The 15,217-nt window shown below is 42.8% G+C and overlaps 1 protein-coding gene across 1 annotated transcript in view; it reads right to left on the bottom strand.

The window, feature by feature from the left end:
• The window catches only part of LOC136144148 (ATP-binding cassette sub-family C member 4-like), a 146,454-nt gene that overhangs the window by 130,585 nt on the left and 652 nt on the right, over nucleotides 1-15,217 (bottom strand). Inside the window, 3 exon segments of the mRNA XM_065901807.1 lie at nucleotides 596-820; nucleotides 9,782-9,902; nucleotides 10,438-10,548. Of these exon segments, the coding sequence (XP_065757879.1) occupies nucleotides 596-820; nucleotides 9,782-9,902; nucleotides 10,438-10,548 (457 nt within the window).

Below are 15,217 nucleotides of genomic sequence, written 5' to 3'. Positions count from 1 at the left end.
CAACATTCACTTCTATTCTTTAATATCATTATAAACAATCATAGCTATAGAATATAGTGCAAGAATCTGTTTGGCATGGATTCCATTTATATTTTTCTTTAGTTCACACTATTACATTCAATATGAATAGATGGGTCATTTAAACATATAATCATTCCCTTTCTCAAATACATTTTGTGCTCCTAGATTTAATCTTATAAATCCAATCAATGAAGTTTACTTTTAAACACAAATTTGATGTAAAAGATGGTCTTAATGAACAACAAAATTCCCACTAATACAGCTACAAGATTAAGACATGAAAACACTGAAAACCAATTTGATACTTTTTATACTTATTTTTTAATTAGATTCCATTACAAGCTGAGCAGATATTACACAACAATCTGTGGATAAGTTATCAAAGGCAGTCCTGACCCTATCTCAATACAAAACTTTACATTATTTACCCGTAAAGTTTGCTTAAATGACAGCAACAAAATTGGCCTGGTGCAAATAGCAAGCTTCTCTAGGAAGGTGTAAATGATCCCAGTTTCAAAATGTTTAATTTAAAGAGAACTTTCCCAAAACGACTTCAGTACCGAGTGACACTCACCTTGCGGTAGATCATATGGCACACGGCCACTCTCAGCCTCATCCCCACACGCTGAATGTGATAGAAGTACACGTGGTGCAGAACGGCCCACACGAGCACGCAGGCGCTCAGCCCTGCCGCGTAGGCGTAGGCTTCGTGCAAAGCGGCAGAATCATCTGGATCATAGTTTTCAACATAACTAATAATTTTCCCCAAAAATATAGGCAGAACTACTTTGGTGCCTTGCTGAAAGAAAAAAGCCTTAATTAGAAATACAAGGCTTCCCAGTTTTTCTTTACACCAGTTTTACTTTTTTATTAGCATGTTAAAAAGCCATCTTGACAAAATGCTACATTCATGGCTAATCTAAAAGAAATTACACGGATCCCTATCTCCAGTGAGACAAGCAGACAGCAGTTTTAATGTAAGCCAAAGTCTTACATTCAAAGACAATAAATCCTTAGTATTGGGTTGGCCAAAAAGTTTTTTCAGTTTTTAAGTAAAAGACACATTTTTCATTTTCACCAATAACTTTGTTGAACAACATATTCAAAGTTCTGTTCCACTATCTTCTGCCATTTTTCAGAAAACCTGATAATTCCATCTTCCCAAAACTTTATATCTTTTGGAGCAAAGAACAATTTCAGGTGCCTTTTACAGTCTTCCTGGGAATTAAATCTTTTTCCATTAAGAGAATTTTGTAAAAAACCAAATAAACAGAAACCCAAAGGAGCAGTATCTGGCCAATATGGCAGATAAGTCAGAACTTCCAAGCCAAGCTATAACAGGTTTTGCCTGGTCATCAAAGAAACATGCAGTCTTACATTATCCTGATGGAAGATAATTCATTTTCTGTTGAATAATTCCAACACATTTCATCAAGTGCTGCTTTATGTTGGCCTAACTTGGAGAAGTACTTGTTGAAATTAACTGTTTGGTTTTCCGGAAGGAGCTCATTCCACTCCCACCATATACACAACATCACCTTCTCTGGATGAAGACTACTTTGGTGTAGTTGGTGGTGGTTCATTTCACTTACCCAATGATCTCTTTCATTCCACATTAGTGTACAGTATTCACTTTTCATTGCCCATCACAATTTGTTTTTTAAAAGGAGTATTTTATTAATAGTTACATTTCAGTAGAGAATTGCATGTGGAAATAACGGTCAAGAAGATTTTTCTTTTTTTTTTTTCCCCTTGCTTAACTTAGGTGGAAACCAAACATCAAAGTGATTAATATAACCAAGATGGTGAAATGACTTTCAAGGTTTTTTTTGTGCATGATATTTTGACTATGTCAGCTATCTCCCACATGATATAACATTGATTGTTCTCAATTAATGTCTAGATTTGATCTCTATCAACTTTAACTAGTCTACTGGACTGTAAAACATCATCCACCAAGAAATCTCCAACACGAACCTTTTTCTTTTCTTTTTTTTTTACCGTGTTGGGTCTTCATTGCAGTGCGCAGGCTTCTCCAGTTGGAAAGTGCCAGCATAGTTGCCTGAGGCACATGATATCTTAGTTCTGCTACCAGGGATCAAACCCGTGACCCCTGCATTGGAAGGCAGTCTCTTAACCACTGGACCACCAGGGAAGTCCCCTGACAGGTTTGTTTTTGATAGCTCTGTTCTGTCTATAAAATGTTGAGGAACCCACAAGAGGAAGAGAAGGAGAATCCAAAACTCAAAACACAAAGCATAATTAAAAAGCATTTTCTGCTCAACTAAATAGTGCCTGATCAGATTATTTACGGAAAGCTGACCCCATCTGTCAAATGGATGTGACAATGAAACCCTACACTCCTGTCTTGTTCTACACACACATGTTCACAGGCTGTAACACCTGCCTTACCTTCCACAAGGTCACAGGAGATTTCATCTACTCCAGAGAAGAGAAAACTATTTATTGGAAGAATTATGAGTAAGACGACCATGTCAGAGGAAGATGACCAGTTCTCTAGAACACAAAGGCTCACTGTTACATTTCTAGGAAACCTCATCATTCACCCCTAGGGGCACTAAGAGCTTAAGAAGAGCCCCTTATAGATTGTAAAACACACTGTTGATACAGTTTACTGAGATAGAAATCTGGAGACTTACACAGAGAAGCAAGAAAGTCAAACTACACATGGCAGTCCCAGCCCAGATATGATCAAGGGAAGCCCAGTGCTGCAAGCTACAAACCCTGGGGCTCTCGACCAGAAGTCCAGCAGAAACACCTGCTATCCCAAAGTGTCCTAAAATTGTGATTCTTTTTGGGAATCACTGCTATCTGTTCAGTTCAGTTCAGTCTCTCATTCATGTCCAACTCTTTGTGACCCCATGGACTACAGCTTGCCAGACTTCCCTTTCTATCACCAACTCCTTGAGCCTGCTCAAGCCGATGTCCATCGAGTCAGTGATGACATCCAACTGTCTCATCCTCTGTTGTCCCTTTCTCCTCCTACCTTCAATCTTTGCCAAAATCAGGGTTTTTTCAAATGAGTCAGTTATATGCAACAGGTGGCCAAAGTATTGGAGTTTCAGCTTCAGCATCAGTCCTTCCAATGAGTATTCAGGATGTATTTCCTTTAGGATGAACTGGTTGGATCTCCTTGCAGTCCAAGGGACTCTCAAGAGTCTTCTCCAACACAACAGTTCAAAAGCATCAATTCCCCAGTGCTCAGTTTTCTTTACAATCCAACTCTCACATCCATACATGACTACTGGAAAAACCACAGCTTTGACTAGGTGGACCTTTGTTGGGTGTTACTCAGCTGTCTGTTACTCCTCTGTTTGATCCTAACATCATTTCAATTGCAGGGGGAGTAAGAGTAATATCACCCACCTAAAATAATACCAATAAATGCAAGAAATTTAGCAAAAAAGAGTGCAAAATAAAGGCAGGTCATTACCGCCTAAGTGTCTGGGTTTATCTGCTGAGAGTCTTTAATAACCCAGTTGAGCAAACAGCCTCACTAAGGAGTAATGCCAGTCTTGGCCTATAGCTTCTACTCTTCTGTCTATTCTGGATACTAACCCTCAATTAGTGAGGAACAAAACAACTGAGAAAGTATTCCCCATCAAACTTGAAACTAACCAAATTAAAACTTTCTGGATAAGCAGGCACAAGATCAAAAGTTGTTCCCCAAAACTCTTCATCTTTGATGTCAGTGTAAGTTTGCTCTGTGAATATTCTTTCCACAAACCAATTGAGAATAGAGTTCTTACATCTTCATAGGAATTCTTCACAACTATGAAACCATGAAAGATTTTTAAAAAGAGTCTATTATAATACGACAATATTTGATCAAGTTTCTACAAGAATCTGAGAGTCTCTGGAGCAGACATTTCTCGGTGGAGTCCTTGGTATTCAGCCTGCTGAAAGCACTTGACTTTGGGCCCCATTTCCTGCTTCTTAGGGGAACTTCCCACAGGATTAAGTGCTAAAATTTCCCTACTCATTATAGTTTCTCCATTACATTTCCACACATATTTAAAAGGTTTCTTACCCAACTCTACCATCTCTGCTCCATTTCTCCACCATTTCACATTTTAATGAGAAAAATTTTAAAAAACACAGAAAACAGAAACAAGCTATATCAGACAAAGAAAAAATGCTTGAGTGAAATATGTAAGCAGGAAAAATGAGCTTGTGGGAAAAATGAAGGGGCAATTTACCTTCAGAAATGGGGGAACAGGTGACAAACAGTAGAGTTGAGAAAGATCCAGAGCTAAGGAGGAAGAGTAGCAAATCTTGGAAAATAATAACCATTAGGATTCTAAACATAACTTCACTCCTCCTGACCCAGTGGTCTTCATCCTGACTGCAACTTAGCATCACCTGGGAGGGGTTAAGAGCACTCTGAGGCCTGAAGCCAAGCCTCCAGAAACTGGTTTAGGTTCAACTGATTAAGGATGGACCCTGAAATTCCCTCTCCCTGGAAGATTCTGGATCTAGAATCTAATTCCATGTAAGCATCTGCTATTCTCCTGCATCATCAGGGCATCTGGGCCTGGAGGGGCCATTAACCTGCTTTGAATGACTTACAAGTACCACAGATGGTTTTATGCTGAGTTCCATGTTACATATCATACTTCTAAAAAAATTCTTTATGAACCCAAACTCTTGAGACTCCAAAGATGAAATTGAGACCTTTCATTTGAAACCACAAGAAAAAATAAATGTTTATAAAATACAGTATTTACAAAATTAAAATATGAATCAAACTTGTAATGTTACATCTAAAGAGGGAGAAGAATTAGAATGGAACAAGGATACCAGTCTTCTTTAAATATAGTCTCTTCTGTTGATTTGACTTTAGAATTGTGAAAACATCATACAGAATTGTAATTATAAAACAATCAAGTTTTCAAAATCAATTCCTAAAATTTCAGAGTAAAATAAAACAAAAACTATATCCATCCAGTAGGTTGGCAGTATACAAAAAAGAATTATTAAAAGTGGTTTAAAAAAAAAATTGAAAACACATTTCCTGTGTGATATGCCTATCTAAGAACAATATAAACAGCAACAACAACAACAGCAATATGCTTCCAAAAGTCACATTATGGTTAATAGTATTGATACTATAAGATTTGTAAATGAATAATTATGTTGGTATCATTGAGAACTGGAATTAACTGCAGTTTCTCAGCCATGTCTGACTCTTTGTGACCCCATGGACTATAGCCTGCCAGGCTCCTCTATCCATGGGATTTTCCAGGCAAGAATACTGGAGTGGGTTGCCATGCCCTCCTCCAGGGCACCTTCCCAACCCAAGGATTGAACCCAGGTCTCCCATGCTGCAGGCAGACTCTTTACCATCTGAGCCACCATTAGGCATGGCAGAAAAGAGAAGAGATGATGACAGGGAAAGAGATACCAATCTAAGAGTAAAAAAATAAAGTAAAAGTACTACTGTCCTGAATCCAATTTCGACTGGAGATACCCATATAAACTCCAGGTCTGTTTACTACAAAAAAATGTATACTAGTTTTGTCCAATCAAAAAGCTGAGAAACGATAGCCAACTCAACAGCAATGAGCACCCCTAGTACCCAGACAGACCATAGTCTCTAAATACCATTTCCCACTAGAGGGAGCCATGACTGCTTGGAGAAATGGAGATTCCAGGGCTGAGGCAAATTTGTACTTAAAGATGCACAACTTTTTTTTTGTAACGATAAACCAGAACCTTCTCATCACACCAGAAAGCAAAAAAATAGCAAAGATTTCTACAGTTTGCACAAAAGACAGGAGTCCTGGGAAGAGACCTATTCTATTCTTAATGGTAGACGCTGGTTTCACAAAGGGCTTAGAAAACTCACTGCTGTTTACAGGCCATCATGACAGAACAAGAACTCTTGAGAAGAGTCACTTTTAGAAGCCAACTTTTCTGGACAGTAATTAAAAGTTTCACTTCTAAGCAGAATTTTGAATTTTTCACCATTATGAAAGCATTTTTTTTTTAAAAAGGAGTCACCTATTTCCTTGACTTATTAATGGATTGAGGGGCATTGGAGTATGAGTGAAATAGGTGAGGGAGATGAAGAGGTACAAACTTCCAGTTATGAGAATGTAATGTACAACATAGGAAATAGTCAATAACATTGGAAAACTTTGTATGGTGACAGAGAGTAACTAGACTTATCTGGGTGATTTTATAATATACAAAAATATTGAGTTACTACACTATACACTTGAAACTAATATAATATTGTAAGTCAATCATACTTCAATTTTTTAAAAAATAATTTTTCAATGAGACAGTAAAAATACAGTTTTTTTTTTAATGAATTGAAAAGCATCACCCTCATATGTCTCAAGGTCATCACTGTGGATATTACTAACACCTAATGGCTAATGCTAAGCTCTCAGGAACCAGCAGGGCACACACAGCAGGTCTGCTCTGCAGGTTCCCTTCTGCTTGGCTCAGTGCCTCCTCCTCCTCTCCCCTGCTGTGTGGTCCTCAGTGATAGCTCTCAGCCCACAATATCTCTGCCACCAGCAGCCACTCCTCAGCCTCCTGGGTTGAGCAGAAGTGAGGGACACATGGAAGAAAGGGCTGGGAAATTAATGCCAAGATCACTCATCTCTTAGGAAACCAGCCCTGAGTTCAGGCATAAAGCCCACTTTGGGACACAGAGGATTGTACTTACTTCCTGCCCCTCAACTGAGCTCCAAAGGGAAGGTTTATACAAATATGTGCCTTCCTACAGCCTCTACCTAAAACAGACACAACCAGCAAAAGGTCAGCAAAAAATCACTGGACAAAGGTCAGTGATTATACATAGCAGGCCATTTCTAAGGTTCCTAGGAAGAAGACGTAAACCCTGGTTACTCCTCCTCCCCACTCAGGGGAACAGAGTGAGTGAACCCACTGAGGCTCCAGGGTCACCCCATTTGCACACCAGCAGTGGAGACTTCATCTCTCAGAGAGAAGCCCTGATAACCTGGGGTGGTGGGCTCTGTGTCTCTGGTCCAGGAAGAGTCTTCAGGCCCCTCCTCTCCACCCTGAGGGCCCCAGGCAGGCAGAGACCTGTTCTCCTTCTCCTCACCCAAGATCCCCATGGAGGTGCACATAGGGGCAAGGGTGCTGGGAACTCGATGGCTGTTCTGTTCTAATTAGGGGTGACATGCACATGTTCCAGGTTGAACAATAGCCTGGTACTTGCTTCCCCAAGCATTATGCTCACTCCTCAGTTCTTACAGGACAGAGGTTTCACACTTGGAAATCCTAACTCCAGAATCCTTGCCCTGAACTAACATCACTGCCTCTTCCCACTGGTGCTGCAGGAGTGCCTGCGCTGTGGTCACAGCAGTGTCTGGGAGCCATGGGTAACCCATGAGTCATTCTGTGCACCAGAGGAATTAAAAGAGGGCAGGAGGTCACAAAGCAAATGTGTTCACGTTTTAGAGAATCCTGAGCTGAGTTTAGATTTTCTGCCATCTAAAATTATCACCACTTAGGGATGGTAATGAGGGGAAGGTTAAAGGGCTCCTGGTCTATCTAAACACAGCATGATGTTGCTTCTAGCATCAACATCCTAGTCAAATCTGCCACCCAGGGGACAATAACACCTGAACTCTACCCTCATTTACAATCCCAAATCTGACTTCCTGCTTCAGGAAGTTCTTAGCATCCTATTTATTATCTTTAGACAATGTTCAGGATGCATGTGTCTGACACTATGAATGCAAAGCTCTAAAGACAAGCCTTTCTGACCCTGGATGAGCTCTCAGGCATTGAGATGAACAGGCTTGTAAGTCAAAGTACCCGAAGTGGAACCTCAGTTTGTTCTTTATGCTCCGTGTGACCACAGGCATCCTATGTAACTACTTGGGCTTAGAGTCCTCTCTTCTAAAATGGGGGTAATATGAAACCTACAACTTCATTGAGTTAGCCCAACGAATAAGAGTGATATTACACATAAAGTGCTCATAGCAGTTCCTGATACATAAATAATTTTGAGTACTTACTATTGTTACTACTGCACTACTAATAGTATTGTTGCTGCCACCACCATGACTACTGAGTATGAGCCCCTGTTACTGCTACTAGTACTTCTAGTACGACAGAGGATAAGCTCCCTTGTTTTCAAGGTCCTCTACTCCCCACTTCTCTGCCATGACTGTCCAACAACCACCCTCCTAAAGGAGGGGCCGGGGCTCTACCAACTGACACCTGACATAGGCCCCAGGCCTGGCCATCGTTGATTCCCAGCAGGAAGTGTTCCTGGGGCTGGACAGCTTTGGAATCAACACTGCACCCCACCCTTCACAAGGCACTGCAACATATCAGGGGTCAGAGCCCTCTCTAAGGTGGCACTCTGCCCCACACACGTGTCCACCCTCTGGCACAATGCCCAGTCCTCTTCTGACATCAACGAGAATTCCATCCCCCAGGACCACCCAGTCCCCTGGGAGCTGACAGACTTTCCATCTCTCTAGTTGTGGGGGGCGGACTTCTCCTGCCCAGCTGCCCACTGCCCACAGTGCCCTTCAGTATAGCACAGCCTTTAAACAAGAGCCACGCCGCCCACCTGTGAACCACCTTGTCCACCCACCTCACCCCAACATGCTGAACTGACAATAGCTCACACCTTATCCATCTAAAACACCCCTTTCACTGCAGCTGCATCTTCCATCCCTCCTGCTCTCACACACTCACAGCCCGCCCGTGTCCCTAAGGCAGCGCTAAGGGACCATGGAGAGCATGAGCCACCCAGGGGGTCTGCAGCAGACCTCCAGCAGGCTCAGCCAGAACAGGGGGCTGACGGCTCTGTGTCCCCAGGGGGACTGTCTCACTGGGGGATCTTGACCCAGGATCTTCAGGGTCATGGAGGTCACTGACCTCACGGCTTTCTGCCTTTGGTTTTCTCCTGCACATCCCCTCCTACACTCTCTGCCAGTGCCAGGATACCAAGACACTCCTTTCAACCAGCAAACCACCCCCACAGTCAGTACTGAAACCAGCACAGTTGGTGCATGGATTCTCCACAGTTCATGGTGAAGCTGGAGCTCCTCCCCATGGGGGTCTCTGACCTGGCCCACGGGGAGGGAGCAGCCCAGGGAAGGGTGTGCTCTTGGAGCTCTGGCAGCTCCTGCCCAGATGCAGGGCCCCGGGTCCTGTTCCACTGGAACAGGAGAGGTGATGATCCCTTCTTAGGAAAACATTTATCAGATGTGTCCTGGGCGAGTTAACAATAGATTGCTGAGTGACTATAAAATATCTTAGGTTTTGGGCTCAGGTCCAAGTTTACTTCCTCCAAACAAGGGGGCACATATTCCTTGAGGTTTTAGGATCTTCTTTTTCTCAAGGATCACTTTTAGCATTTATATCATTTACTGAGCACTAACAATGTCCTAGTATGGTATAAAATGTCTTTTCTTGTCAGTACCATCTTCCACAATACTATGTTTTAATTGGTTAAAAGTAAAATATTGGCTTGGCAAAAAGTTCATTCAAGTTTTGCCATAAGCTGTTATGGGAAACCTGAAAGAATTTTTCTGCCAAACCAACAGTAATCCCCTGGACCATTTGTCTTTAAGCACCTGTCCATTCTAAAAGTGAATACAACCACTGAACTACATCATGATTCAGAGACAAGTTTTATCTTTACACCTTAAACCACTGTCCTCTCTTCCCCCCATCTCATCCATCTCAGTACTGATCGGCATACACTGAGAAGCAATGCACAGTATGTAAAAACTTTTACCTCAAGAAACATAAGTAGTCCCAAAGCGGAATAGAATTTCCAGTAACACTTGACGATTGCTCTCATTAAAGAAGGCTGCCGTGCGTCTCTCTTGGCTCTCAAAACCTCTCGATCCCAGTACCTGTGATGAGAAACAAAGCACAGTGAAGAGCAGCCCGGCTACAGGTGAGACGGGGGAGGGGCGGAGAGGGAGCTGAGCCTTTCCTGCAGGCGCTCTGCGGCGGCCCCGTAGGTGCTGGCTAACTGGTCACAGGGCATCTGAAGGATGAGCAGTGTAGACCAGAGCACCTGAAAAACAGGCCTTGAGGGAAAAGTCCCAGTCTCAGGAAACAAGTTCCTGTCAAGCTTTGCTGGACTCACAGGTCATGAGCTGCTCAGGAGGGCAGACACCCTCCTCCAGGGGCCCCACGTCCGGGGACAGAGGTCGGCCTCCAGGGCCGTGGCTGCGGGCTCCCTCCACGTCCACAGATGCACAGGGAACACGGGCTCCCCCAGCCTCCAAAGTGGGCTAAGCCCGGGGTCAGCCTGAGGGGGTGAGCATGCAGAGTCAGGGGAGGAGGCTCCAGAGAACCCAGAGGAAGCAAAGCCCCTCAAACCTTTAGCCCCACGTGGAAATTCTCCTTCTCCCTCCCCTCCTCCCTGCTGTCTGTGCTCACCCTTGCAGCTCTTCTCCGAGGCGCTGGGAGCGATCTTCTGGAAGCACTGAGTACAAGTCATCTTGTTTTAATTTCCGTTCATGACCAATTTTAAACAAGGGGTTTAGCCACCTGTTAAAAATTAAAAGGACAGTGACAAATATCCAAATTACACAGCTCTAATTAGAATCCTATGGTGATGGGCTTTGTTAAAAAAAAAAAAACTATATTTTAAATATATAGAGATATGGTGGGATAATTAGATATGTGCTTATACACTCACACGCAGACACAAACACTCCTTAACTCTGTAGGCTGAGAGGCCCTGGAAGCAACGACACACTGGTAGCAAAGAACAGTCTAGCTCCCTGATCTTGGGATTTTGTTTAACATACACAATTACAATTTTTTTCTTGTGGGAAGGACTTTTAAGGTCTACTCTCTTATCAGCTTTCAAATATTCAATACAATAGGATTAACTATAGTCACCAGACTGGACATTACACCTTCATGAATGTGAAAATCACTCAGTTGTGTCCGACTCTTTGCAACCCCATGGACTATACAGTTCATGGAATTCTCCAGGCCAGAATACTGGAGTGGGTAGCCTTTCCCTTCTCCAGGGGATCTTCCCAACCCAGGGATCAAACCCAGGTCTCCCACATTGCAGGCAGGAATTCCATGAACTGTATAGTCCATGGGGTCACAAAGAGTTGGACACGATAGAGGGACTTTCACTTTCACAAGGATGTAAGGTGCAGTCTGGTGACTATAGTTAATCCTACTATTTAACTTATTTTATAATGGAAGTTTGTGTCCTTTGGCCCCCTTTACCCAGACCTTGGCTTTTTAATACTTTCTTCCCTAAAAAGACCCAACTGAAGAAATGGCTGATTCCAAGTTTGGGGCTGTGTGTGTCACCAATGATAATTCTTTTTTTTTTTTTTTTTTACTGTAATAGAAGTACCTGACATGAAGCTTTGGACACATTCATGTCAAAGACATCCATCTCCAGTGAACACATGACAGCTACACAACGAGATAAAGAGCCAGGCCACCCCACCCGTGAAGTTCCCGCTTTCAGAAAGCTCTGGTTGACCTGATAACAGACCATCTCACTGACTGTCTGATTCTCCCTTCCTGCACTTTAATTCCCGCTCTTATTTCTTAAATTCGCCAATAAAGAGGGAAACTTTAAAATCCTAGACACCCCACCCTCAACCTCAAAAAGGCAGAACCTGAAGTCCAAGCTTGCTCATGAGTGCTCTCTCTCTACCCAGGATCTCGCTGTGTCATCCCAGGGGTGCACTGTACCCTCCAGGACACGTAAGTGATACACCTTGGCATTTCAAAGTTCCCTGATGGTTGTTGCTGAGACGTGTCTCACAATCCTAAGAACCACAAGGGCCAGTCCAGCCACAGCACTGACTGCAAAAGGAGAATTTCTGTGGGGGCTGCTCATAACTAGTATGAGCCCTGGTGAGCAGAGCCCCAGGCAATCCCAGCAAAAGCCTCACTGTCTACAGGCCTAGACCAACAGGCAGAGAAAGTCCAAGATGGGACTGAGACATTTTGTGCCATAAAATAAGGAATCATGAGGATGTGTAGGAAGAACAGACAAGCTTGAATGGCTCTTGCTAGACAAATCTGGGATACTTTGAACATCAAAACAAATAATTGGCAATGAACCTAAACCCAGTAAATAATGAAAGAATCCATGAATCAGTACTACTACCTAAACAGGAGAGAAAAGAAAATTCTTGCAAACAAACATAAAAGAAGCAATCAATTACTTTTTAACTGTATACATAACTGAAAATGTACGATACTGAATAATTTTTAAGTGCAAGATAATTTTTTATCTTTATATGAGGAAAATCACTTGGGAAATTGTTTTGTGATTCAATCTGTAAACTATATGTCCCAAGATATGTCTGTTCTAGATAGATGCTTAGTCCCTTGTGCAAATCAAGGGCTGTCCAAAAGACTGCTGAAATTTTATATGCTTACTGATGTTTTATACTTTTTCATCCTGCATGTCCTGTAAAGTTATAAGTCTGAACAATGAAAATGTTTAACAATTCAAAAATGAAAATAAAAAAGGATCAAGTCAAGAAAATCATCAATGGAAATTAAAAACTGGCTGAAAGTTTGAAGCAGAAGATGATATTTACATAATCTCAACTTATCTCTCTGCAATTATTTATTATAAAGGGAAAAAACAGTAACTGTACAAATGATCCCACCAAAAAACCTATTCAGATTGATCATGCATTCTTTAAATGATAATAGTTAGTATGCAGAGACAGCCCATAGGTAAACACCTTTTTACTGATTTTGCCAGGGTAAGGAAATTTCCAAAACCAGACCATAATAACCCATGGATAGAGATCAAACCAGTCAGTCTTAAAGGAAATCAACCTTGAATATTCATTGGAAGGCCTGATGTTGAAGCTCCAATACTTTAGCCGACCTGAAACAAAGAGCTGACTGATTGGTAAAAACCCGCATGCTGGGAAAGGTTGAAGGCAAAAGGAGAAGAGGACAGTAGAAGATGAGATGGTTAGATAACATCACCGACTCAACGGACATGAGTTTGAGCAAACTCCAGGAGAGAGTAAAGGACAAGGAAGCCTGGTGTGCTGGTCTATGGGGTTGCAAAGAGTCGGATGCGACTGAGCGACTGAATAAACCCCGAAACAACAGAGATAACATTTCTTTTATCCTGTTATTCCTAGGACCACATCAGTACAGATGCTCAAGAAATATTTGTTGAGTGTATGAATATCCATGGCTCATTAAAGAAGCAATAAGACTGAACTTCAGATTTTGCTAATCTGGGTACCTTGGCACCCCTAAACAACCCCAGTCCAGGAATCAAAAGACTGGACTCTAGTCCCAGCAGTTGTGCTGAGCACCCAGGGCCTCAGCTGTCCTCTGCTCCACATCTCCACTCCAGTTCAGCAGCTCCACCACCTTAAACATCTCTAGGTCTCAGTTTCCTTCCAAAACAATGGTGTACATCTAGGAGCTTACCACTAAGCAGGTTTGAAATGTGTTGGGTGATTTATTCCACACTTGTCCCCTACAGAAAATGCTCAGGGAATCAGCACTGGGACTTACCCAGATGATGACACCCTGCCCCCAAAGTGAAAGCATTAGTTACTCAGCTGTGTTCGACTCTTTGTGACACCATGATCTGTCCACAGAATTCTCCAGGCAAGAATACTGGAGTGGGTAGTCACTCCCTTCTCCAGGGGATCTTTCTGACCTATGGACTGAACCAGGTTCTCTTGCATTCTGCTAAGTCTGCTAAGTCTCTTCAGTCGTGTCCGACTCTGTGTGATCCCATAGATGGCAGCCCACCAGGCTCCGCCGTCCCTGGGATTCTCCAGGCAAGAACACTGGAGTGGGTTGCCATTTCCTTCTCCAATGCATGAAAGTGAAAAATGAAAGTGAAGTCGCTCAGTCGTATCTGACTCTTAGCGAACCCATGGACTGCAGCCTACCATGCTCCTCCGTCCATGGGATTTTCCAGGCAAGAGTACTGGAGTGGGCTTCCATTGCCTTCTCTGTCTCCTGTATTACAGATAGATTTTTTTACCATCTGAGCTACAAGGGAAGTCCAAAAACGGCCCTCTTTAAAATTCTCCCTGAAGAGGAAAAGATGCTCAGCATCACTAATCATGCTGCTGCTACTGCTGCTGTCGCTTCAGTTGTATCCGACTGTGCGACGCCATAGATGGCAGCCCACCAGGCTCTGCTGTCCCTTGGATTCTCCAGGCAAGAGTACTGGAGAGGGTTGCCATTGCCTTCTCCTCACTAATCATGAGGGAAATGCAAAAGAAAACCACAAAGAGACATCAGCTCACACATATTAGGAGGGTTACCATGGGGGAAAAAAAAAGGAAAAAATAGTGTTGGCAAGGATGTGGAGAAACTGGCAATCTGCACACTGACAGTGGGATTGTAAAATGGTATATCACAAAGGACAAAGATTTTTTTATTTGATTTACATGAAGTCCTCAGAGCAGTCAAATTCAAAGAGAAACAAAGTGGCCCTGTGGTTGCCAGAGGCTGGGGACAAGGGAAGTAGGCAGTTAGTGTTTTAATAGCACACTAGTACAGGATGCAGAGAAGGCAATAGCAACCCATTCCAGTACTCTTGCCTGGAAAATCCCATGGACAGAGCATGGTAGGCTGCAGTCCATGGGGTCGAGAAGAGTTGGACATGACTGAACGACTTCACTTCCACTATTTCACTTTCATGCATTGGAGAAGGAAATGGCAACCCACTTCAGTGTTCTTGCCTGGAGAATCCCAGGGATGGTGGAGCCTGGTGGGCTGCCGTCTATGGGGTCTCACAGAGTCAGACACGACTGAAGTGACTTAGCAGTAGCAGCAGAAGTACAGGATGAAAAGAGTTCTGAAAATTGGCTGCACAATAATATGAATGTACGTAACAATACTAAACTGCATGCTTAAAAATCATCAAGATCGTAAATTTTATGTTGTGTGCATTTTCCACAATTTTAAAAAATTTAATCAGAAACAAAAATGGCACCTGATGTGCCTCATTTGGAAGTGTTCCTGTGTTAGAGTCTAGACTTTGCCACTTCCTTGTTATATGACCGTGAACCAGCCACAAAACCTCTCAGTATTGGCCTCGGGAAAGTGGGGAGAACACCTGGAGAGAACACCTCCCTGGGATTCAGAGAGGTCAGTGATGCTCTGAACAGGACAAAGTCCCCCCAGACAAACAGCAGTCATCACCACCACAGAGTGCTCGAGTAATCCCATG

This window comes from Muntiacus reevesi, chromosome 11 (genome assembly GCF_963930625.1).
Source record: "Muntiacus reevesi chromosome 11, mMunRee1.1, whole genome shotgun sequence".
Lineage (NCBI taxonomy): Eukaryota > Metazoa > Chordata > Mammalia > Artiodactyla > Cervidae > Muntiacus > Muntiacus reevesi.
The sequence above is the reverse complement of the archived record's forward strand: the minus strand, read 5'-3'. Positions and strand labels throughout refer to the sequence as shown.